General features: G+C 37.4%; 1 protein-coding gene across 1 annotated transcript in view; it reads right to left on the bottom strand.

The window, feature by feature from the left end:
• Positions 1 to 23,258, bottom strand: part of LOC139477313 (fibrillin-2-like) — a 98,695-nt gene extending 75,437 nt beyond the window's left edge. Inside the window, exons 1-7 of the mRNA XM_071259869.1 lie at positions 22,699 to 23,258; positions 14,420 to 14,508; positions 10,395 to 10,487; positions 9,886 to 9,978; positions 7,729 to 7,926; positions 6,904 to 7,029; positions 2,006 to 2,131 (exon numbers count right to left, since the gene is read on the bottom strand). Of these exons, the coding sequence (XP_071115970.1) occupies positions 2,006 to 2,131; positions 6,904 to 7,029; positions 7,729 to 7,926; positions 9,886 to 9,978; positions 10,395 to 10,487; positions 14,420 to 14,508; positions 22,699 to 22,826 (853 nt within the window). The 5' untranslated portion in view covers positions 22,827 to 23,258. The remainder of the gene's footprint in view (positions 1 to 2,005; positions 2,132 to 6,903; positions 7,030 to 7,728; positions 7,927 to 9,885; positions 9,979 to 10,394; positions 10,488 to 14,419; positions 14,509 to 22,698) is intronic.
• Between the last annotated feature and the right edge of the window lie 1,930 nt (positions 23,259 to 25,188).

Below are 25,188 nucleotides of genomic sequence, written 5' to 3'. Positions count from 1 at the left end.
TCAGTGATATTTCATATCCTGCAGTACTCTTCATTCAGCATGCTTCTGGGATTAATACACACCTGGTCACAGGATGATATTCAGTCCCATGGGAGCAGAAAATATCAGTAAAAATTCCCAAATGAGAATTTATAATTTCCCAATTCTAACTCATGTAATGACTTGGTGACTTGTATTTCACTGATAACAGGAGCAGTGAGGAGGAAGAGGTTTTCAAGGTTAGTTATACATCATTGTATTGAACACAATGGGAAAACACAATCTTAAAATACTTAGGTAATTCAGAAAATAAGAACATTGAAAAAATCCAACTTTTGAACAAAATAACAATTTTACCCATTATACCTGCTAAAGACACTTAGTTTGGAATCCTAGATAAATGACTGTTCCTAGTTTCTTTAATCTTTATGAAAGCAGAAGATGAGATTTTAGTGATTGTTTTTGAAAATTTAGTCTCTGTCCTTACCAAATAGGTACAGGGACGTAATGAAGTACATAGACTGGATACAAACACTGAGAATTGAGATTTATCTGTGATAAAAATATGAAACTTGACATTTTGTAGTCAGTCAATATGGTTTTACGCCGCTTTTAGCAATATTCCAGCAATATATACCAGGCTACCTGACCGCCCTACATTTGTCACATACAATCAACAAGAAGAATACTGTTTAGATACTGAAAATTGAGCCATTTATTCTAGCTGTATAGTGTGAATGATTGGTAGAGAAAAACGTTTGAATCCTGACTACTTAGTAACTCTTCCACAAATGTATTAACATAAAGTTTCTTGCATATGCACTCACATAAAATCTTAACATAACCTTTTCTAATATGATGTAAACCGAACTGCTTATAATCTATATTTTCCCATTTCAATATATACTGCCTTTCTATCAAACATTAGAAGGTCTAAAACCCTATCGACATATAGTTTACTGATACTTGTGGCTAAAAGATGTCTTTTTTAAGGTCACATGTTGCACATGACAGCCTTATTTCTTATCTTCAGAACTCTTGTCATAGATGTAGAAATGTCAATGTTCTCTTCGTATAACATACTGTTTGCTTACAGCATGCCTCCTTCATATAGGAAAACTGTAAAATAACAATTACAAATAGGAGACTAACAATCTAAGAATTGCAAGTGTACATCCACAACACAGGAACTTGTTATTGGTGAGTGAGAATATGTACCCCAAAATATGTACCCCCTATGTGTGAAAAAAAGAAAGTTTGTTCTGCTGTGTCTACTTTCATCCAATCTGACCAGGTTTGGCGGAGCTACACAAGAGCATGTGTGAGCCATCTACGGCTGAAATGGGTTTCCTAATTACATTTGACCTCTGACCTGGATGTGTCACATCCCTCCATTGTAAAGAGCTTCCCCTAAGAGCCTGTGCTTTAACTCTTTAAAACCACATTAACACATTTTCAATGTAACACCAAAATCACAAGACCCATGGGGTTAATGTTGTTTTTACAATCCATGTGTTTCCAGTACAGGAAGTGAAAGAAATGAAAACAGCATGCACAATTGCATGTAGCATGTATCCGCAGGTGGAACTGCCATGTGCACATTGCCACAGAAAACGCCATTAAAATATCTGAAATAGTTCCCCTGACTCTTACTGCCCACACTTCATGTACTTTTTATAAGAAGGGGAAATAACCAATTTTTTAATACTGGTAATTCACCTGAAAAGAATTATAGAGGGCTACACAGGCAAGGAATAAATGGAACGTGGCAGTCCTTTAGTGAAAGTTTGCAGCTACTTATCCAGTCCACATTTCAAAGTCCAAACATGAAGAAAAAATCAGGAAAAAGTTACATGCTGGTCAGAATTCACCATACACAAGCAAGACATATAGTTATATACAAAACAATGGACTAAAGACAATCAGATCATGAAAGTCTGATGTAAATTAGTGGTTATCAAAGTTAAGATAACATGAAAAATTGATCTAAGACAAATTTCAACAGAATGAATGAAATTAGACTTACCAATACAAGAAGAGCGGTCAGGACTGGGTTCGTATCCACGGTTACAGGTACAGAAATAGCTCCCTTCTGTGTTTGTACACTGTCCGTTTTCACAAATACGTGGAATGATCTCGCACTCATTTATATCTGAAAATGATATCACAGCTTTATGCTTATGTTTCTTATTTCACAGCACATTTAATACTCTGAGATTCCCACTAACCGTTACAGATTATAAGGCCCTGATGACCATAGCATCAGTTTAACACTTACCGGTACACCAATGCATATGGTCATCTTGTCAGATATGTTTTGTACATGTAGAGGTCTAGGATAAGTTAATGTACACACATGTGTCGGGGAATCTGGTGGATCAAGAAGTAGTTGTCTAATTTTTCATTTAATGTTTAGAATGATATTCAGGAGAATCATATTGCATCCAGATGTAATTTTGTAACATGGTAATTAATTGCAAAGACTTTTTGTGTTCCATAGTCAACAGGGGATTCAATTGTCACCTGCTAATTTCAATTTCATATTTATGTTTCAGAGTTTTTAAATAATCTAAATCTAATGTAACATCTTCAGTTACAACTTCCAAAGAATGTTTTCTCAGATGTTATAACAAATCTTATATAAAAATTATATTAAATTTCGAAGTTAAATAATTGCAATTGAATAATAATAATACAACACAACTTCATATATATTTTTTTAAATGAAAAGAATTATGCCAATTTTCAGCATCATTATGCCATTTCTCTGTTTGCTCTGAGACAAATAGTTAGCAGATGTGTTGCTACAGCAGCCAGCAACTTAAAAAGACAGTGGTGACAGTGATTGAAGGCCCTGAGGAACTTTTACATTCAGCTCTGTTATCATTTCTGGATTGTTTATGAGAGAAACCTAGTCACCTGTGTAGATTGGTGAAGATTGATACCTATTGCTATTTCGAGATGAAGGAATACCAGTTGAGGGTCTCTAAAGGGGGATATGGATACATTTGATGGATACATTTATTAGCAGTCTACTTAGCACAGTTCACAAATACATATATAAACCAGCTGAACTGAAGTAAAAAGGATGGAGAAAATAACATAACATTACATCATTTAGCAGTGAAATAGTTACATTTGTATAGTTTGAAAGAAATCTCCATATATGATAAATTATAGTGTACATTTGCTGTGATGTCTCTGTGAGGAAAACCCCCATCTATTTAAGTCATCAATTATACCAAAAACAATATTATAACCATCCATCCTTTGACATTGTGGTAAGCCTTTTATTGCAATTCATTTGTGACACTTAATATTTTGAGGTCAATGTCTTGTGCATGCACTTGTTTAACTGGAAATAAATGTCATATTTCACATTTGTTTTTCTATCTCAGGTGGTATCATTTTGAGAAACCCTAACCTATGACCTTTAAGTCAGCTTTATCTTGCAAATTGTATCATATCAGGTATTACTTGTAGTAGGTTCTCCTTTCATATATAAATTACACAGAAATGCAAACACTTGTTGAATGGTAATTTCATACAGTGTCTCTTCATATGGAGGATCGGTTACACAATGTTACGCAATTAATCAACAATGGGGAACCACACAAGAGACAAAATAGGCAGGATTACCCCTAAGCTCTGAAGTCTCCCTCATGGTTTAAAACGCAGATCGCATAGTATCATCTACATATTGCTTAACAAGAATAGAACACTCCACAAATAAATGTCAGCTGGACGTCTGGAGTACTGTTTTATTTGAAGGTGTCCTTTAATTCTGTACTGGTGTGTAACAAGGGAATAATGTGTTTCAGTTGTACACGAGAGCTGGGATATTGTACATTCATTTCAGTCTAAGACTGACATATACCGGTACTGTACATTCATTTCAGTCTAAGACTGACATATACCTGTACTGTACATTCCTTTCAGTCTAAGACTGACATATACCGGTACTGTACTTTCATTTCAGTCTAAGACTGACATATACCAGTACTGTACATTCATTTCAGTCTAAGACTGACATATACCGGTACTGTACATTCATGTCAGTCTAAGACTGACATATACCGGTACTGTACATTCATGTCAGTCTAAGACTGACATATACCAGTACTGTACATTCATTTCAATCTAAGACTGACAGATACCGGTACTGTACATTCATGTCAGTCTAAGACTGACATATACCTGTACTGTACATTCATGTCAGTCTAAGACTGACATATACCTGCACTGTACATTCATGTCAGTCTAAGACTGACATATACCGGTACTGTACATTCATGTCAGTCTAAGACTGACATATACCAGTACTGTACATTCATGTCAGTCCAAGACTGGGGTATAACGGTACTGTACATTCATGTCAGTCTAAGACTGACATATACCGGTACTGTACATTCATGTCAGTCTAAGACTGACATATACTGGTACTGTACATTCATGTCAGTCTAAGACTGACATATACCGGTACTGTACATTCATGTCAGTCTAAGACTGACATATACCGGTACTGTACATTCATGTCAGTCTAAGACTGACATATACCGGTACTGTACATTCATGTCAGTCTAAGACTGACATATACTGGTACTGTACATTCATGTCAGTCTAAGACTGACATATACCTGCACTGTACATTCATTTCAGTCTAAGACTGACATATACCTGTACTGTACATTCATTTCAGTCTAAGACTGACATATACCGGTACTGTACTTTCATTTCAGTCTAAGACTGACATATACCAGTACTGTACATTCATTTCAGTCTAAGACTGACATATACCGGTACTGTACATTCATGTCAGTCTAAGACTGACATATACCGGTACTGTACATTCATGTCAGTCTAAGACTGACATATACCAGTACTGTACATTCATTTCAATCTAAGACTGACAGATACCGGTACTGTACATTCATGTCAGTCTAAGACTGACATATACCTGTACTGTACATTCATGTCAGTCTAAGACTGACATATACCTGCACTGTACATTCATGTCAGTCTAAGACTGACATATACCAGTACTGTACATTCATGTCAGTCCAAGACTGGGGTATACCGGTACTGTACATTCATGTCAGTCTAAGACTGACATATACCTGCACTGTACATTCATGTCAGTCTAAGACTGACATATACCGGTACTGTACATTCATGTCAGTCCAAGACTGGGGTATACCGGTACTGTACATTCATGTCAGTCTAAGACTGACATATACCTGCACTGTACATTCATGTCAGTCTAAGACTGACATATACCGGTACTGTACATTCATGTCAGTCTAAGACTGACATATACCAGTACTGTACATTCATGTCAGTCCAAGACTGGGGTATAACGGTACTGTACATTCATGTCAGTCTAAGACTGACATATACCGGTACTGTACATTCATGTCAGTCTAAGACTGACATATACCAGTACTGTACATTCATGTCAGTCCAAGACTGGGGTATACCGGTACTTTACATTCATGTCAGTCTAAGACTGACATATACCTGCACTGTACATTCATGTCAGTCTAAGACTGACATACCGGTACTGTACATTCATTTCAGTCTAAGACTGACATATACCAGTACTGTACATTCATGTCAGTCTAAGACTACCATATACCGGTACTGTACATTCATTTCAGTCTAAGACTGACATATACCGGTACTGTACATTCATGTCAGTCTAAGACTGACATACCGGTACTGTACATTCATGTCAGTCTAAGACTGACATATACCAGTACTGTACATTCATGTCAGTCTAAGACTGACATATACCGGTACTGTACATTCATGTCAGTCTAAGACTGACATATACCTGCACTGTACATTCATGTTAGTCTAAGACTGACATATACCGGTACTGTACATTCATGTCAGTCTAAGACTGACATATACTGGTACTGTACATTCATTTCAGTCTAAGACTGACATATACCGTTACTGTACATTCATGTCAGTCTAAGACTGACATATACCGGTACTGTACATTCATGTCAGTCTAAGACTGACATATACCGGTACTGTACATTCATGTCAGTCTAAGACTGACATATACTAGTACTGTACATTCATTTCAGTCTAAGACTGACATATACCGGTACTGTACATTCATGTCAGTCTAAGACTGACATATACCGGTACTGTACATTCATGTCAGTCCAAGACTGACATATACCGGTACTATACATTCATGTCAGTCTAAGACTGACGTATACCTGCACTGTACATTCATGTCAGTCTAAGACTGACATATACCGGTACTGTACATTCATGTCAGTCTAAGACTGACATACCGGTACTGTACATTCATTTCAGTCTAAGACTGACATATACCAGTACTGTACATTCATGTCAGTCTAAGACTGACATATACCAGTACTGTACATTCATGTCAGTATAAGACTGACATAAACCGGTACTGTACATTCACTGTACATTATTCTTTCAACAGTACAAATGTTGAGTTCAGCGACAGTTGCTTATAGCTTTTCAATGGTTATAAATCCATAAATGAAATATTGTGATTATAATTGTGATATACGGATCTTTGATATGTATACTGAGTTCATAGTGTTAACGGCCACATTTACACAATAACTTCTGATGTGGGGTATTGAACACAAGCTCTATGTGTCTAATGAACATCTGCAATAACCACTGTGTTATATTTTGTAAATAGTGAGTGAGTATGGTTTTACGCCGTTTTTAGCAATGTTCCAGCAATATCACGGCGGGGGTCACCAGAAATGGGCTTCACACATTGTACCCATGTCGGGAATCGAACCCGGGTTTTTGGCTTGACGAGCGAACGCTTTAACCACTAGGCTACCCGACCGCCCCATTTTGTAAATACAATGTAAATCTGTGCCACAATTTTTGGTGTAAAAAGCAATTGTCTCTCCTTACCTTCACAAACTTTGGTTATGGGATTCTGTGTCTGTCCCTCTCGACATTCACAGCGATAAGACCCCAGGGTGTTGACACAGTTGCCGCCCACACACAGACCGGGGATAGCCTGGCATTCATCAACATCTGCAACAATATGAAGACTCCTTCAATTTTGCTCCAGGATAGTGAAACTAATAACTTTCATTCTGCTCAAAACCTCCCCCCCCCCCCCCCCACACACACACAGAAACAATAATGTCATTTTAAAAACATATTACATGAAGCCTATCATTACTTTTTCAATTGGATGTAAATCACTTTTGTTTCATAATCCAAGTTGTACTATTACTGGCATTTGTTGAATAACCTGACAAAAAGTAGACAAATAAATAACTAATGAATGGGTCATGTAATAACATGTTCTTTCAATGAGAATCAACTTTGGTCATGGTTCTTTTCACTGAAGTTAGGCATAAAATGGTTTTAGATTTTACTTAACCACCATAGAAAAGCAATGTCCAAAATGATTCTAAGGTCAATAACAGTTGCAAATGAATGTCAGTTGAAACAAAATATGTCTCTTACTTGATCAACATTATAAAGAATATAAACATAATCTATTCATGAAAACATTATATATAAAGCTTTCATGTTAAATATGATGTAATAATTTAATGATAATGAAATTATTTTCAAAACTTGAAACCAAACAAATGATGGTTTTAAAGCATGTACAAATAGGATTCTTATCCTCAAATGAATTACAGTCTTTCGCTGCTCTCCCCAAGAGCTTGTCCATGGAGATCATCACCCTTCAAAATACCCCCATTTGTGTGTACTCACCTATACAAGTGTTGCCCTGGGGGTTGGGGATGTACCCTCTCCGACAGGGGTGAGTTGATGTTGGGCACTGTTCGCATGGCCTTCCCCAAGCCTTACCAATTGTTGAACAACATAGCATCTTTGTGCAAACAACACCAGTTAACTGCCCCCGACACATGTTGTCTGATATCTGGGTGAAACAGGGCCCTGTTCGATAATCTACAATGCAAAAGTAAAACAAATGGAACACTTACTGGTTCATATGAAATATGAAAGTCTCAAATCTTTATTAGCACTTCACAATTGCTAGTTGTAAGAACCTGATGCTTTCTATTATATGTTTTAAACCTCCTACCATGGTACTGTAGCTCATCTGTTAAAATGTTGAAAAAACAAAGCCAGCCACTATTAAGGAAAAGTTGCTGTCAGCATTTATCTTCATATGTTTTCTCAGTTAATACTAACATCTTACTCTGATCTAATGAAGTGAACAATTTATGATGTCCTCATAAGGAGACAAAAATGCATTTTGGGAAAACTTATGAGTATGGTTAAAACAAGGTCAAAATGAATAAAAACCAGTAACTTAGTAAATACTAAACTTCATTACAGGTTGTGAAGGAAATGGAAGTAATGGCCATAATTAGGTTTCTCAATATATTCTAATCCCCATTGTATGTCTTGATGCCAAATAGTAACTACTCAAATACCAAATTTCATGACATTTTGAAACAAAATGGCACAGTTAAGAGTAGAAGAGGTTTCAGTTTTCAGAATGGTGCAAAGGTCATATCACCATCAAAATTCAACATGTATGTTGAGCCCGACTACTAACTAGACATGTACCAATATTGTACAAGCTGTTCACTGTCTCGATTTAATGTGTTTTATTGTTTTTAATTCCATGTAAAATTAATGTAAATAGTTTGTAAAAATATTATTTCATAAATAAAGTGGATGTGCTCTTCAAATATATCTATGTTCAACACTGAGTGAGTGAGCTTTCACTTTTACACCACATAGAGGTGACAATCATTCTTTAAAGATTGACAGAACACTATTTGTAGTATTCATTCTGATCGCAAGATAACCTTTTGAGCAATTGAGTTTTTACTCAAGGGTTTCTATTTTAACTGGGTTATTAAATTTTTCATTGGGTAACGAATATTGTTTTACACATCTGTTCATCACTCTCTTGGGTTTTTCCCAATATTAGTTAACATTTTAAGATTTAAAAAAAATGAAATAATGTCTTAGATGTATATAACTGTTCTAAATATATAGGCTTGACTGGGAAAGTAAATTAGCTTGTTATTGTGTTTCAGAAATTAGTTCCTTTGTATGCATTATGAAAAAGCATCATTGGGTATTTACGTGAGCTGTTTTTATACATTTGAGTTATTCATTGAATGCATGCGTTTCTGTATGCAAGTTAATTGAAAGTAACTTTGAATATTTTTGTTGGGTATTTTACGCAAATACGCTGCTTATCTGTAGCTCCGTTCATTGATAGCTGAAAAATAGAGGCCCTAAAATGGTTATGAATTGTTCACTTCAAAATATTTAATATTACCAGATAACCAACTTTAAGTTGAGATAATAAAGGGCTTATTACAAATGCAGTTTATACAGCCAGAATATGAAATAGATTTACAAAATGTACTTTGTCAGCAGTAAATAGCTCAAAATAGCAAACAGTCTGGTTTTAATGGGTTCTCAACTGGTGTATATTGCCCAGTAAGGTCCACCCTCTTTTAAACACAGATTTGCACAAATATGCCATAATGTGTCAAACAATTGCAGTGAAACGCTTTATACATTTAATGTACTTAAGGAAATTAGAGCTATGCCCACATTACATGCGCCAGAAATAAAACCATGTTTAAAAGACACAATGCTCCATCAGAACATTTTTCATACACCCACTCGTAATGGAAGAGCACAGGTGAAAATATAACTTTAGGATAAGTTACTTGAAACATGTTGCAAAAACTGTCAAACTGTAAAGTTTGTGAAAAATAAGTGCAAAACGTGCAAGAGTTGTTGTAAAGAAATTCTTTTGTTAATTCTATAAAACGCAAGAGGCAAACAATTCAGCAGGTTTTGAAGGCTTCTTGCTGGAATTTCATATTGAAAATTTATGTAAGTAACATACTTGATGGTAAATGGTAAGCTAACCTTGTTGGCATTGCTTCCCAGTGAAGCCATATGGACAGGAACACCGGTCTTGTCCAATGCACCGTCCTCCATTCACACAAGGCTGATTACAGGCTGTAAGGAAAACATGTTTATGTATTCTTATAGAAAGTTCTTGTAGCACTCAGTAATTAATGTGGTGGTTTAAGATCTTGTGTTGATCATTTGTGATCAAGAATCACATTGTCAAGTGTAGTTCAATACATAGTGTGTTTTTCTCACTGTAAAGTAGAGCTCAATGATTCAACTATCAAATTGGCAACACTTATTAATATGGAACTGAAAATTGAAAAGATGAGAATGTGTCAATAATCATGTAATATATCATTGAAAGTTACGCACACATAAACAGAAAACATATGAAACATTTTAAGGTTATGCCGGTTTGGGGAATTTAGGAATTTTCCAACATCAACAAAGAAGAAAATCCACATTGATATATCACACCATGACACTATTATTTCATACAGCTGAAGGTATGGTGATCTTACGTGAACAGGAAGGTCCGATTTGTCTGTTTTGACACAAGCATACATTTGGCCGCATACAACGACCACCAGGTCCACAGCTGGATATGCAGATAGCTGCAAAACAACACCAATTAAACCTTCATTGTGTGTCAAAAAGCTGTATTTATGTGAATATTGTCTTTCTTAGGTATATAATTTTAGAAAATTCATATTTTATGTCTTATACAGGGTCAGTGTTCTGCAATATGTTGCCTTCATCCAGTCGAGGACTAGATATAGAGAGTTACCATTAACTGCTGCAACGATGACCATAATAAAAGTAGAAGTTTTAGACACAGAAAAAGGGTCTAGTGGAATATGTAGATTCATGAATTAAAGCATGACATTTTATGAAACTCTTAGCCAAATAATGCTGCAAAAGATCAATCATTCTTTATACTAAAGAATCCAACAAAAGCAAGTAAACACAACACATTTCCCATCATATTCCTCCTAACTGACATTAGATGATAGTAATACTATACAGTTAGTTGTATGTATGTACGTATGTTGTAAGTCGGTGAAAGTTCCACTGGTATGATGAATGTGATTGGTGTAAACATTATATTTTGTGTACTTAGTGACCGAGTAAAGATAGCTCCTATTAAATGTCATAGGTGTGTTGTCTTGGACTCTGGTAACATGTATTTTAAGCAGTGTGTCAATTGTGGCAAATGAAAATTTTAACATGAACTATATAGGGAGTACAAGCACTGTGATTTGTGTAAATTCGTTTGGATTTATAAGTATATACTGGAGATCAGTGGTCCCGTTAAGGTAAGGATGTATAAGGTCATTACATTCTTTATGAAGAACCAATTTATCCTGGATAAGGATTGTTTATCATCCAAAACTGGCTCCCACAGGAGATATCGCTTGGGTGAGATCAAGCGATATCTACACTGTAGATATCGCTGCAATGAAATTACATTTCAATGCTTTGCAGACCATTGTGACGTCACAGGTAACCCTGACGTCACAATCAAATGACTTCACTAATGGCTCTGCTACTGAAGTTGTTTGCAGTACTTTTTACACTGAAGACACTGCTAATTACTGTCTACAAATTGAAAAAGTTGAAAGAATGATGTTGGATGATAAATAAAATCTCACCCTCGTGTCATTTGATATCAAATATATCAACACTCAGTGATAAAAGTGTCAAAAATCCTCGGCAAGCCTCGGAATTTTTCCACTTTTATCAACTCGTGTTGATATATTTGATATCAAAAGACACTCGGGTGAGATTCTCTATTTACCAGTAACAAATTACAAATCCAGTCTCATATTTGGACTTACAGGAGGTTCTGCCAAAGTTCAGTTGGAAAATGACACTGTCATTATAACTGAAAAATAATGCCTAATGTTTTGCCGGGTGTGTGATCACTCTTCCTTTTGGATGAAACTTGATTAACTGTGTTGACTTATATGTTTAATTTTGTTTAAAGACATATTTTTTTTCAGCATTGCCCGCTTGAGTTTAATGAGGCATCGGCAAAACTATTCCAGCATACATAGCATAATAATGGAACCAACAAATACCATTTCTCTATAAAAAGCAGTCCATTGTACAATTCAGACAGTATTATAGGCATGTGTTTATGAATCACTATCAAATAGTGATGATACCATGTATCACGAAAATGTAACTGCATCCTGCCCCATAGGTGGCTCCCATCACAAACACATGCAACGACAAGTCAGTTGTTTAACTGAAAAAATCATGGGAATATGTGGTACAAGTCAAATCTGGGAATTGCTTAGGACATCAATTCTGTCACCGATGCATCAAAATTGGACATGATCTCCACATGTTACCGAAAAATGTTTGGAAACTTTACTGAGGTTTTGAATGTTGTAACCCTGATAAACAACTTCTGAGCAAGACTCGTATGACCCTCTTTGAAATCTTGGTAGAAAGAGTATGCACAATTGTTCCTCAAAAGTTGTGAAATGTCGACACCAAAGGCGGGGGCTGGTGGAATATTTCTTGTCATAAAGGGAAAGTTGACAAATGGAAATTTGAAGTCATCTCTGTTGTCAAACATTCTTGTCACTTGGATTCTTTAAGCATAGATCTTAATATGAATCAGACCACTGGTGTCACTGGTCTACCTTATTTCTAGTTTAGGTGGGTAAATCAGTGGAAGTGAATTTGCTACTTGACTGTTATATAGTGAGTGAGTGAGTGTGGTTTTATGCCGTTTTAAGCAATATTCCAGCAATACAGGACACACCAGAAATGGGCTTCACACATTGTACCCATGTGGGCAATAAAACCCAGGCCTTTGGTGTCACAAGTGAATGCTTTAACCACAAGACTACCTCATCATCACTTGACACTTATTGAACAGTATCAGATCATGTATATACCTGAAGCTTCAGTTAAATGTCTGGCCAAATATACTTGTTTTTAATTTTGCCAATCTGAGCAGAAATTCCGATTCATATGCATGAAGAAACAGGTCAACAGGAAGGGGAGCACAATTTGTGCCCGTGGGAATGCATACTTCTTGCCTTGTCGTTTTATCCCATAAATGAAAAGTAGATGTTTTCAATGAAGAGTTCAGTATTTCACATATTGTTTTCTAAGTAAACTGTCAGTTTTAACACATTGTCTTAAACCTTTGAAGATAGAGACGTAACTGTATCTATATTCACCACGTCTTGTGACAAATGCTCTTTCTTAACGTTGTCGGGAGGTGTAGTGGTGCTCAAAGCTGAACAGTGAAAGCTAAACATTAGTGAACTTGGTTCTTTTCTGAGATTGCAAACATTAAAGCACATCCTTTGAGTTTTTTTTAGAATCAACATGGTTTTAAATCCAATTGTCTCAAATTCTTTGAATATAAAGAAAGTCTTCCCTTGATTGTATTAAGGATTGTCGTTAAACAGGGAGTTGGTGGAAGGTACATTTGCTTGAACCAGCATTATTTCTCTCTTTGTACAGACTTTTAAGGATCTTTAGGGAAAAAAGGGAAAAAGAACAACGTACATGTCTTCAGGTATGAGTTAAGTCCAAAGTTGATAGTACTGGTGCATGGTTTGGACAGATGTCTTCCTCAGTTAACATACTGACCTTGTCTGTTATTTGATATTTCAATGATTCGAAGTTATTTGATCAAACATTTAACATGAACAGTAAAAGCATCATGTTTCAAACTTGGACGATTTCATGGAAGGTTAAGGATTCTTCTTCGTCTTGTCAATAGTCATTTGTACAGAGGCTCTAAAAAGTGAAGTTCATTAAAATCATTAATATTAATTCTATGTGGAGGTCCGGGTCAGAACAGGTCACTTATACCTTCTATGTGTATAGTCGACTAAAATGGCGGTCGGGAGGTTAGACTATTTGACTTGTCTGCTTGCACCAAAAATCATAGCTGATGGCTTGAACTCTTGCTCATACTTCAAGTTACAGCTTTGATTGATACACACTTGATTATTTACAGTCCGCGGTGACGACAGCGTTAAACAGCATTCACTCACTAAAGCTTTGACAGTGATAGAACTAACCTCTTCCCTTGACTTTCAGTCGTCACAATTCATCTCAAGTTCTTGTTTTACCGTATTATACATAGTTTAAGAAGATGTAATCTTTAGGTGGGTATTTGACAGTTTCGATTAGAACTTGACAAACATGTGAAAAAGAGAATGTTCATGAGGTGCAGTTGATTTTCGAAACCAATAAATTTGAATGGAAAATGCATTTTTATTGCTTCACGTTTGATATGATCTATGTTTCCAACACAGTTAATATTTGTTTAGTGTGTTTTGCAGAAATGAGAAAAAAGTCTTCTCATTATCCTGTTTTATAAGATACTTTCACGAAGTTCTAACAAACTACACACGATGACAATCGGTGCTTCAGAGGGCAGTGGCCAGAGGGTATGTAGTTAGTGCCTTCAGCATTCCAAGCCAGGAATGTGGACTTCACAATAGCTTACAGAGGGAAAATGTGTGTCATGATAATATTGATGTTATGACTGATAAACATGTGTACTCACGGACAATGCATCTCCGACTACTGTTGGGCTGGGACCACCCCGGGCAGCACCTCCTCTTGTGTCGACTAGGACCTGGACACGTGTTCCGTCTGAAATTACAATAACCTGAATGGAAAGACTTATAAACAAGACATTGTTCCTTTAAAATGGTCATGCCAAATTCGAACGCAAATATAAAGTTTTATGCTCAGAAAGATTGGGTTGACATGCTGTTACAAGTGTGAAATGATTGTACATACTCAAATTGAAACGAAAGTCTATTGGATTGCCAATTCATGATTTATAGTTTGACTGAAGACGCTTATACTTTTAACCTAATACATGCAGACAGTATCAGTGACACCGAGTAGGTTAGCTGCACGAGAGTGTTTAGGCTTCTAGATATTCTCCAAGAATCTTATGGAAAGGAAGCACAGTAGGAACCATGAGCATTATTCTGCAGAACAAGCTTCTGGATTTGTAACACTAAAATTAATCATGCATTCCTCACATTTCAAACTGGTTATTAATAAAATGTAAACAGTTTCAAAACATCCAACACTTAATCAATCAATAGATCACATAGTAAATCAACGTGGTTAAATACTGATATGAACGCCATTGGTTAATATTCTAGTGACGCCTGGATCATTAGTAAAATATTCATTGTTGCGAAGGGTTTTCTTTTAATCTAGTATTATTACCGGTAGAATGGGCTCGTAACGATGAATGGACATTACACGTTTCCCAAGAAACTATTGAAAACGAATTTATTTAATGTATCCTTGTAAACGATATTGATCACAAGACACGGACAGTTGAAGTGTGCGAATTCAGTGTATCCTTGTATAGATCACATCATATCGAGATAAACATCATATCGTGATGTTAGAATTACCCAAGCCATGGACGAAAAGGATAATGTTTCCGTAACTATTCCTAGCTGCAACACCCCCCACCCCCCACCCCCCCCCCCCCTTACAAATGGATACGACATATTTAATTTAAACACATAATTGGCTAAGAATATATGGTTAAACTTCAGTGAGATATATTCGTAAAATTCTGCTTTTGGTGTGCTTGTATTTATATACCTATTTCCTAGTATGTATGGAAAGCATTTTTGTGTCCTAATTGGAATGTAACAATAGTCAGTGTCAGGACAAAGAAGAATGCTTCCTTCTACATGTCACGTTAGTTTGTGTTCGTAAATCAGTTCGGTGAACATTTTCACTGTGTGTATTTGGCGACATTTTCAGTAAAAAAGGAGTAGCGTTTGCCTGAAATGGATTAAATCTTAGATGTAGGGTTCAGTAATAAAGCGTGGCCATTCGTGAGATGTCATTAATTTAAATCAGTCTGCGTAGTCGAGAGTTCTGGAAGCAGGTGCTCAACAATTTGCCGTAATTCGAGCTCGAAAACATCATATATTGCCATACAAACAGAATTAATTACAACATAACTGTTTTTCCTAAAGTATTTTATCGAAATTGTGTATTTACATCAGTATGATACCGTGCCCCAAATAGCGTTATGCGTTAATGGGAATGCTAGCGAACAGCTGTCGAATCAATGCAACTTAAATTGAATGAAACGTTACTGTCAAGTTTGTTTTAAAAGTGTTTAATTTATTGCATGCCAAGCGAGTCAAAAACAGTTATGCGGAAATGTCATGGTAGATATTAGCGCCACTTTCCCGGGGTTTTGCGGCCTTCGGTATCAATAGACACGTTACAAATTACGTTCATAATGGTAGCCGTCGGGTTATATCGAACAAAAGGGAACATGAACAATTCGATATTTGATTTTCTTTACACACATGACATATTTACATGTCCAAGTCAATATTAAGCACTATTAAAGAATTATCAATATGAAAATATGGCAATCGTGTAATTAATATGTGTAATTAAATAACACGATTTGTAACTTTTTCCAACCATTTTCAACTTCATTACAGCAACAGAAAAAAATACCAGATATTATCATGGCCGCTATGCAGCCACATTTCTTCTATTTCCTGGGCTAGCGTTCTTACACCGGAAAATACTTGAAAACAGCAGTTTACCACATAATGTATGCCGTTCAAATAGTCATGCTGACATTTTGTTTATCAGGCTATGATATACGGAGGTTTAACATACGTATTTATGAACAGAAGGGTGGATTTGTATATATGTACTGGATCTGTTCAGGCAAAACGACAGACAAACATTTGGCGCCCAATGATTAGGCATATTGCATTACATTGCAAGAAACCATTTCACAAACATATAACGTATTGTCTGAATGTGGAATTACGTTATAACAGAACCGAAGAAAACAAACGCCCTGTTATTTGATGTTCAAAATGTCAATTAACGCCAGTGATAATGAACAGGATGTTGGTTAATAAATGGTATCATTCGTTATTTCAAGACGATAACACAACCACCACTTGTAAATAGCTAGACCCGCCTTTGCACACTAGGCATAGCCATTCTTCTTGATCCTTTAATATATAAATGATGCTACATTGTAAAGGCTGTTAGCTGTTTTTCTTCAGAAACAAGTCTCATCTGTGGAGCCTATACTGGGCAAGAAAAAACAAACATTGAGAAGCGAATTCCGTACCATCCCATATCTCATCGAACAGCTCCAGATACGTCTAAAATAATATCTTTCTGTCTATGCAGTGTCATGCTATTAGATATTCGCATATAAAGAACGAGTGGATGGATTGGTTATAAATGAACGTTCAAGCTATTTCACGATGGTCTTCAGGTTACCGAGGCCAGGTAAACGGTGGCCAGTGGTTGATAACATGGGCAACAATCCACGCCATCAGAATACGGTGGCACACAATCGGTCTTGTCACACACTAAACTTTCAGATCGCCATTTAGGTCAGTTCTCCCGACAAGCTCGAGATTCATGAAGCCTTTTTTTCTCCTGTAATTCCTATATAGACAGCTTATAATCACAATAGATGAAAGTGTTTATCTTCATGCAGTTGAACATTTGAAGATCTATTAGATATTTGTAGCTTCAATAAATCAAAATCTTACACACATTAAATAAATTTATGTAATGTCGTTAGTAATAATGACTTCAAAGAATAGGGTGATAGTGCTACCTCCTCAGTCATATTAAGTTGTCTAGAATAAACACCAGAAACAGACCAATACATTACTAACAAGTGTACCATTTTCAGAGTGTGAAAACACGTTTTAAGGAAAAATCTAACCAGGTGCAAGATGTCACAGTGACCTTTGGACGTAATAAAGTGAACCACATTCTGACCTACTTCACTAACTTATTTGGAAATCGTTTTCACATTTTTCCACGTTCATCCTTAGAACAATGTCCGATTCCAAAATTTGTTTGAGGATCTGCCCCTCCCACCTCCCCGTATGTTCCTTTGTGAGAAAAAATGTTTAATGTCAAGTTAGTAATAATTGCTCTGAAAAGAAGTATTCTGCACACGGAAATAGATTTTGTGTCTAGAGACACGCCTTTGATATCGGAATAAGACTGTTTTAGTTTCTAATGAAACACGATACACATTTGAAACGGACACCACGATATCACCCCGATATATCTTTGAACAATAACGCTTAAACAGAAAACGTGGGAAACGTCCATAGTATCAGCCAGTCATCTTGATCATGTTATGATTCATATTCCAACTGTGCCCTTTAATAGAATAAGAGCTCATACGTAGAACGGAAATTTCGGCGTGAGAAGATTGATCGTTAACCGAAAAAAAACTAGTGATAAGAATGGTAATGCCAAGAGTCGTTCATCAGCGTCAGATTGCACTGATGTACAATCAATGCCTAGCTCTTCGAAGATGTATATCGCGCTTACACTTAATACCAGAACTGGATGACACTCTAGTATATTGGAATAAAACATCACTATATATTCTTGGACACAATGGATAATAATAACATGATGTCACTAAAAACGTTTTAGAAAGTCGGTGCCTGATTTTATTATATTGTCAGTCATTATGTCTATAAATATTGGCCTGACATGGCGTCGTGTCGCCGTCACCCATAGCCCTTGCGCGCACACACTCCTTTCAAACGTGCCAACATAACTGACAGTGCTATTAATATTTCAGTTGGATGCTAATTTCAAATATGTTCATTACCAAACCGAATGCGTTACTTTGGCTACATCATTTAAACTTTTATTACCATAATGATCCAAAATCATTTCAAAGATGAGAAACACGCAAATGATATGGTTCACACCAGTTGTGACTGACAATGCTATTTGAGCTCCGCGAGTTCTGCATTTTCCCACATCGCGCCTGACTTTTCAATTGTCTCTATCGCCAGCAGGGTTTGGGGAGGCGACGTATTTCGTTGTCATGAGGTTGGCACCTGTTCAGTATCGTGGAATAGTTGGTCAGTGTTTACATCTTGGTATTTCGTATGAGGAATCTTGGTGTCTTGTAACGGGCGATGAACACAGGATCGGATCTAGTAGTAGTAGTAGTAGTAGTAGTAGTAGTAGTAGTAGTAGTAGTAACAATTCGTACCGGGACGACATGCATGGTTAGCTTCGGACAAGTGTGTACCATGATTCAACCAGGGCATAACATATGGCATATGACAATATTGTGATATGGCATTCCATCATTATACTTTTTTTACCCTTTATATTTAACTATGGTCCTTTCGCCCTTCCACACTGTACCTTGTAGGAATTAAGATATGGTTAAAACTTCAATGTGAACTTAATTCTGTAATCTATCTAACTGATAAGGAAATTGTCAGGCGAAAAGTAACAGGCTCAGCCGAAACAGACGCTACCAAGTTATACGAGGGCTGGCAAAACAATATGAGCCAAACAAACAATACCAACAATGGTGAAAGTGTTTTTTTATTTATTCTTCAACGTTATCTCCCTGTTTTCTAATACACTTCTCATGTCGATACAGGGATAGTGAAGCTTTTCAATTCCAGTCAGGAAGAAGTTTTCTAAAGCCACCCTGAAAATCCCATTCACAGCAGCTTTGAGGTCATAGTTGTCGTCAGAGAGGTTTCCACGAAGGTGTTCTTTCAGTTCAGGATACAGGTGAAAATCAGTTGGTGTCAGGTTTGGCGAGTATGGAGGGTCAGGAAGCCCATCGAACCCACCCGCAAGTCGAGAGGTGTGAGAGTGAGTGGGTTGGGTTTAACACCGCTTTTAACAGTATTACAGTTATATCGCGGCGTGTCAGCTTAATGTGCGAGGAAAGCCCGAAGTGATGCGGGTCTCGGACGTTTACCACTTTGGTGAAACCCACGAGCACGGGTATGGTGCAGACAAACCTAGAAACATAATCGGGGAGAACCAGGATTCGAACCCCCGCAATAATAGGTTTCTGGCTTGCCAAAGGGACGCAACTCTGCGCCTTAGACGACTTAGACGACTGGGCCACCCGTGCCCCCTGAGAGGTGTGAGAAGAGGCATTGTCATGAAGTAGTAGAACTCCAGCAGTCAGCATTCCTCGCCGCTTTTCTTTGAAAGAATCTCTCAGGCGATGAAGTATATCAGCATAGTAGGCACCGGTAATCGTCTTCTGACTTTCTGAGTAATCAACAAGGATCACCCCCTTTGCATCCAAGAATAAAACTTGAATTGTTTTGGTGCCGGAGAAGTGGAATGGTGCCATTCCATGGTTTGAAGTTTTGACTCGGGATCATCGTGGTAGACCCGTTACTAATCTCTTTTTCAATTTGACAAAATCCTCCTCAATTAGCTCTATGTTTTTCAGTTCATTTTTCCTAAGATCAGAATTTAGAAACTTTGACACCCAACGAGCAGATATTTTATTCATCTGTAAATGTTCATGAATAATAGTTTCAATGGTCATGCGGTCATGAATTTCCTTGGAAAAAACTTGATGACTGTTCGGTACTCGTTCTTTTCCATTTCTGTGTCTCTTTTGAACCATATCACACGTTCAACTGGCTGACACCAATATGCAAACGGCCTCAACAGACCAAAAACACTTGCAATGAACTACATAAACAATGTACGACACTGACTATTCACTTTCTTATGGCCCATTGTTGAAAAGTAGTCAGAACGTTTGGACCAGCCCTCGAAACGCATGTGTCATAGGGTTCTTTCTTATCAGACCTTGTTTTGACACAGAAACAACATTCCATGCATTTTGAAGTTCACATAACTTCAAACAAATCACAGGTCTCCGTGTGCGAAATACGCTACAGTCGGAAAGCGCACGTTAAATCTTCTATATCAGTCAGTCAGTCAGGTCCCCAAAAAGACCATAAATCTAAACTTTAATCTCGCTGCAGATGATTTATCCGTAAGTTGGCAACTCAGAAATCTGAACCTGCTGCAGGGGAATCACCCATTTGTAGTTCCAACAGAGTTAAGTTATTTCCATCCAAAAAATGGACAGATAGTTGAAGAAATGTTTCTTTCATTGAAGCACTTTATAGAAAATTGGAACCAGAGCTGTGTTATCTTTGCAACGGGCTAAATGTAAATATTTATGATAACATCTTTCAGTTTCTGGATATGTTCTATGTGTATTTTTTTATATCCTAACTGCGTTGCACACGGTGTACCAAATAGGCCGCGGTGTTGAAACACAAACTCATGCGACAATAACGTCGACCATAGGAATTACATACATAATTACAAAGTTATTTTCCCTTTCGTTTACAAACGAAAGATTCCCATACACTTCTTCTAAAAATGTAAACTGATTTATAACGGAAGTTCCCGACACTAAAATGTTTCATATCTATGAGATACACCGGCACCTGTCACTGTAAACATCCACTCTTGTTAGTCACTCAGTTTGGCACTGGATAAAAAATCTTAGAGGGCAGAGCAATCCATCACTGATCATGCAATGACAAAAAGAATGGAAAATTCTGAGATAGATTCTGCTGAAGTCTGAAAAAGTCTTTCCCACCGTTCCACTTTTATTAAAACCGAAAAAACCCTTTCCATCTCTTCAGAAATATCTGCCCCAAAACAGAGTCGAATGTACGTTTTCGACTATATCACGAGTATGTGTGATATGAATCACTATCAAACAGTGATGATACCAAGTGTTCGCGGAAAGCTGAGCGTATCCTGCCCCGCCCGTGGCACCCGTCACAAAGACATGCATGGGCAAGTCAATTGCTCAGCTGAAAAACACACGGGAACAAATGACAGAAGTCAAAACAGGGAACTGCATAGGATATCATGTTTGTCACTGATGGGGCAAACTTGGAAATATCCTCTACATGTTTACCATCAAACTTTTTGAAAACTTTACTTAGGTCTTGAATATTGTAACATTGATCAAACAACTTCTGAGCAGGAGTCGTACGATGGTCTATCAAATCTTGGTAGCAAGGGCATGCTCGATTGTACCTTAAAAGTTGTGAAATGTGGGCCAATGCTGTTCACGATATCCTTTTCAAATATTTGATGTCATTTTTGTACGTTCTAGAGCTCCCATCAGGAAGAGGGTAAATGTTTCTTTTATCCCTATGTATATAAGTTTGGACCAGTTTTAAATCCAGAAAAAATAAAATCGACTGAAAAAAATTAGCGTGCATACGAAAGTCATAAAACTCATTCAAACATAAAAATCACTTCCATATGATACGTATTCTAAAACAAACGAGATATATGTGTGAGAAATTACAACATGCTAGTATCCGCTACATCAGGTAAAAAGACCTAGCGAAAATCATATGCTGTCTTGTTTAGCGACGTTTTCTGTACATGCTGAGTCAGCTTGAATACTACAACTGGAAAAGTTAAGGCTATGGAAATATATACATTTACCTCTCTTTAACGTAAAACAACACCGTGGTGTGAAGCCCCGTCAAAACTAAGAAAATGAATGAACGAGGAGGGTCCTTAAACACTATGACGAGTTCATATGACAGCGTCATATGGTGTGTTGTTATAAATACAACTATAAACTACAACGTGAAACATGCCACAATCAATCAATTTATATGTTTCATGTCTGATGGTCATGGTTAAAAATCCCTCCAGAACTTTCTAAAGGAATAATATACATTCCGAGTTTGGGATGCTTCGATGCTCTGTAAGAAGATCACAGCTTGGGGATATATATGCACACCAAATCTGGTATAGATTTATGAAACACAATTTGTAATGCTATATAGTGGACAGAAAGCTCCCCGAATATAAGAGAAGGCCCCGGTAATTTATTATTAACAGAAACGGATTTACGTTTAATGTTTTTAAACATTTTATGATTACATTGCTCTGTATATGAAGGAGGTATGCCCTGTATCATGTCTTCATATTGATGCTTACCCGGAAGGGCCATCGTTCTGAATCTGGCTTCTTCTTTGCGGCCTTGATTTTCTGCCTTCAACTTGCAGCAGCACCAGCAGCACCAGCAGCACCACGAACATCGTCACACCTTCCTGCAACTTCATCATGTTTCACACAGATGTCATACACCAAGCTCCAAAATGAACATCGGCGAAGTTCCAAACCTCATAGACTGTCACCGTCACTCATGTGGGGGTCAGTGTAGCTAGCCAACAAGTGTTTGGGGGATATACCCTAACGACACCTGCTTGCACTAGAATATAGACCTAAGTAGACTGTCTGAAGACCCGAAACGCCCCTCTACAGCCAAACTGCCTTGCAGACCGCTGGTTAAAGAAGGAAGCAAGAATCCCAGAAGAAGTAAACCAAGCGTTCAGTCCACCGCAAATTGCCCCACCGACGATAAGATGAAATTCCCCCACTTGGGATAAGCAAACTTCTCTGCTGGAGGCCTGGTTGTTATCAAGGAAACTTTCAGCGAGGTGGCATGCACGCAGTTAAGCTGTCTTCGAAGAAACTTGTCGGAGTTAGACCCCTCACTGCACGCTCGCTAGCCGAACAAATTTGAGAATGGCTGCGCCCTCAAAATTCGCTGAGGCCTGTTTCTTACTCTTACCCCCATGCCCTGAATAGCCGAGTCGACTGGCTTTCCACATGGAGTAGATTAGCTGATAAATTACTCGTGGGGTACAGCGCATAATGTCAACATAAGGCTGGTCCCTCGTTCCCATTTAGGAATGTGAGGAGGGGGATTTGCAAGGGGAAACTTTTAAGAACAAATGCCGGGTAAATTAAATTGGTTGACATGTTATTGAAGATAACTACTATGAATTTGGTTAAGAATGTTGACCATGGGAAACCCGTACATATAATCTACGACACACAAGCCGATAAGGTCTGTGTATTCTTAAAGTATCAATCTACCTTGGTAATTTTGACAATGTCACATTTACTGTTGGCGAGCCTAGATCAGGGAGTCAAAGTGAAGGCTTGTAATGCGGTTCCATAAGTCAATTCTCATCTGTTTGAAATAAACTTATTATTTTGAAATAGGTGAGGTTCTCAACTTAACATTAAACCACCTTGGTAAAAACTTAGATATTGTCATTCTTATGTAGGCGCTGTCCCGTCGATTTACAAGTGAACCAGGTAGAAACACATAGTTCCCATTGAGGAAAGGGAACAGGTACAAAGGGATGTATTTACAACAGGGAAACACACTATATAGCGCCAGTCAAACGGCGTTTATTTATAACGCGTTGTATTTTCTCAAATATTTAATTTTTCCACTCAGCGTTGCCCTATTACATTCATTATTGAGTTCAATTTAAAAAGCGGCGAGATGTTAACATGGGTAAAATATTGGTGTGTATTTTCATAGATGCATCGAGGGCCTTCAACTTAACTTAACAAAAGTTCTTCAAATAAGACGGGCCTAGGTTTTCAAAGATTTGGTAAAAAGTCAGTTGGTGCTTTAGGCTAGTAGTTCAGCTACCAATTCCAGCCTCGTTACAAAAGATAGACTGCTGAACCGTAACTGAAGTCCACAATGTTCAGTAGAATATTTACATGTTTATAAGAATGGTAGAATTCCCACCACAAACAAACCCTGCTACCTCAGAAACAGTACAATATATTGCAATATAACATGGCTGACTCTGGGCACTTTCTTTACGAGAGAAAGAATTTATCACATCATTATTTATTTTCACGCTCGTTTAAAATTACAGTTTGTCCGTGGTCTCCTCTGCCAGATTCCGTAAAAAATATCAAAAATAAATGCATGATAACTGACGATGTAGAGGTAACAGGCGCCGAAATTGGCTGGGTAGAGTTGCGTTACAATTGACAGATCATATGATGGAGTCTCAGGTTCGATCCGGAACTGATCTTTGTTGGCACATTTCCCCCGCTAGTCGATTTCAACAAAATGATAAACGTTAACAGCCTGCGTGACATCCCCTCCCCCCACCCTCCCCAATCCCTACCCACACACCCACACACCCACACAGTAACTGAAAAACTGTTCAAGGCGGTTTTAAACATCAATCACTCACTCACACAAGCACGTACAGCCGCTCATTCACGCACCTGCACACTCATATGCCATTAGGTCTCTCAACCATGCACTGTGATGCTGTTCTCGTTACTTCATACGTACAGTGCATCAGGTTTACAGCTGGTGCTGGTTTCTCGTGATTTAACAGACCATTTTAGTAACGAGGTTATAAATTAAGTAGCTTTACACCGAATCACTCACACTCACACAGGGTTAGACAAACGAACAATATTTATATCATTTCTGCAAACAAGAGAAGAGACAGGTTTCTACAGTTTTAAATGAATGATTATGGATCAGATCGGCTACACGTGTTATGCACGTGCAATAATTTTATAATGTACATGAGATTCGTACATGCATATTATACTGATTTATATGCGAAAGGTGAGGTGAAACGGGGTTTAACG

Source organism: Haliotis cracherodii, unplaced genomic scaffold (assembly GCF_022045235.1).
Source record: "Haliotis cracherodii isolate W230 unplaced genomic scaffold, xgHalCrac1.p SCAF_1, whole genome shotgun sequence".
NCBI lineage: Eukaryota > Metazoa > Mollusca > Gastropoda > Lepetellida > Haliotidae > Haliotis > Haliotis cracherodii.
This window is presented reverse-complemented; position numbering and strand designations above follow the sequence as displayed.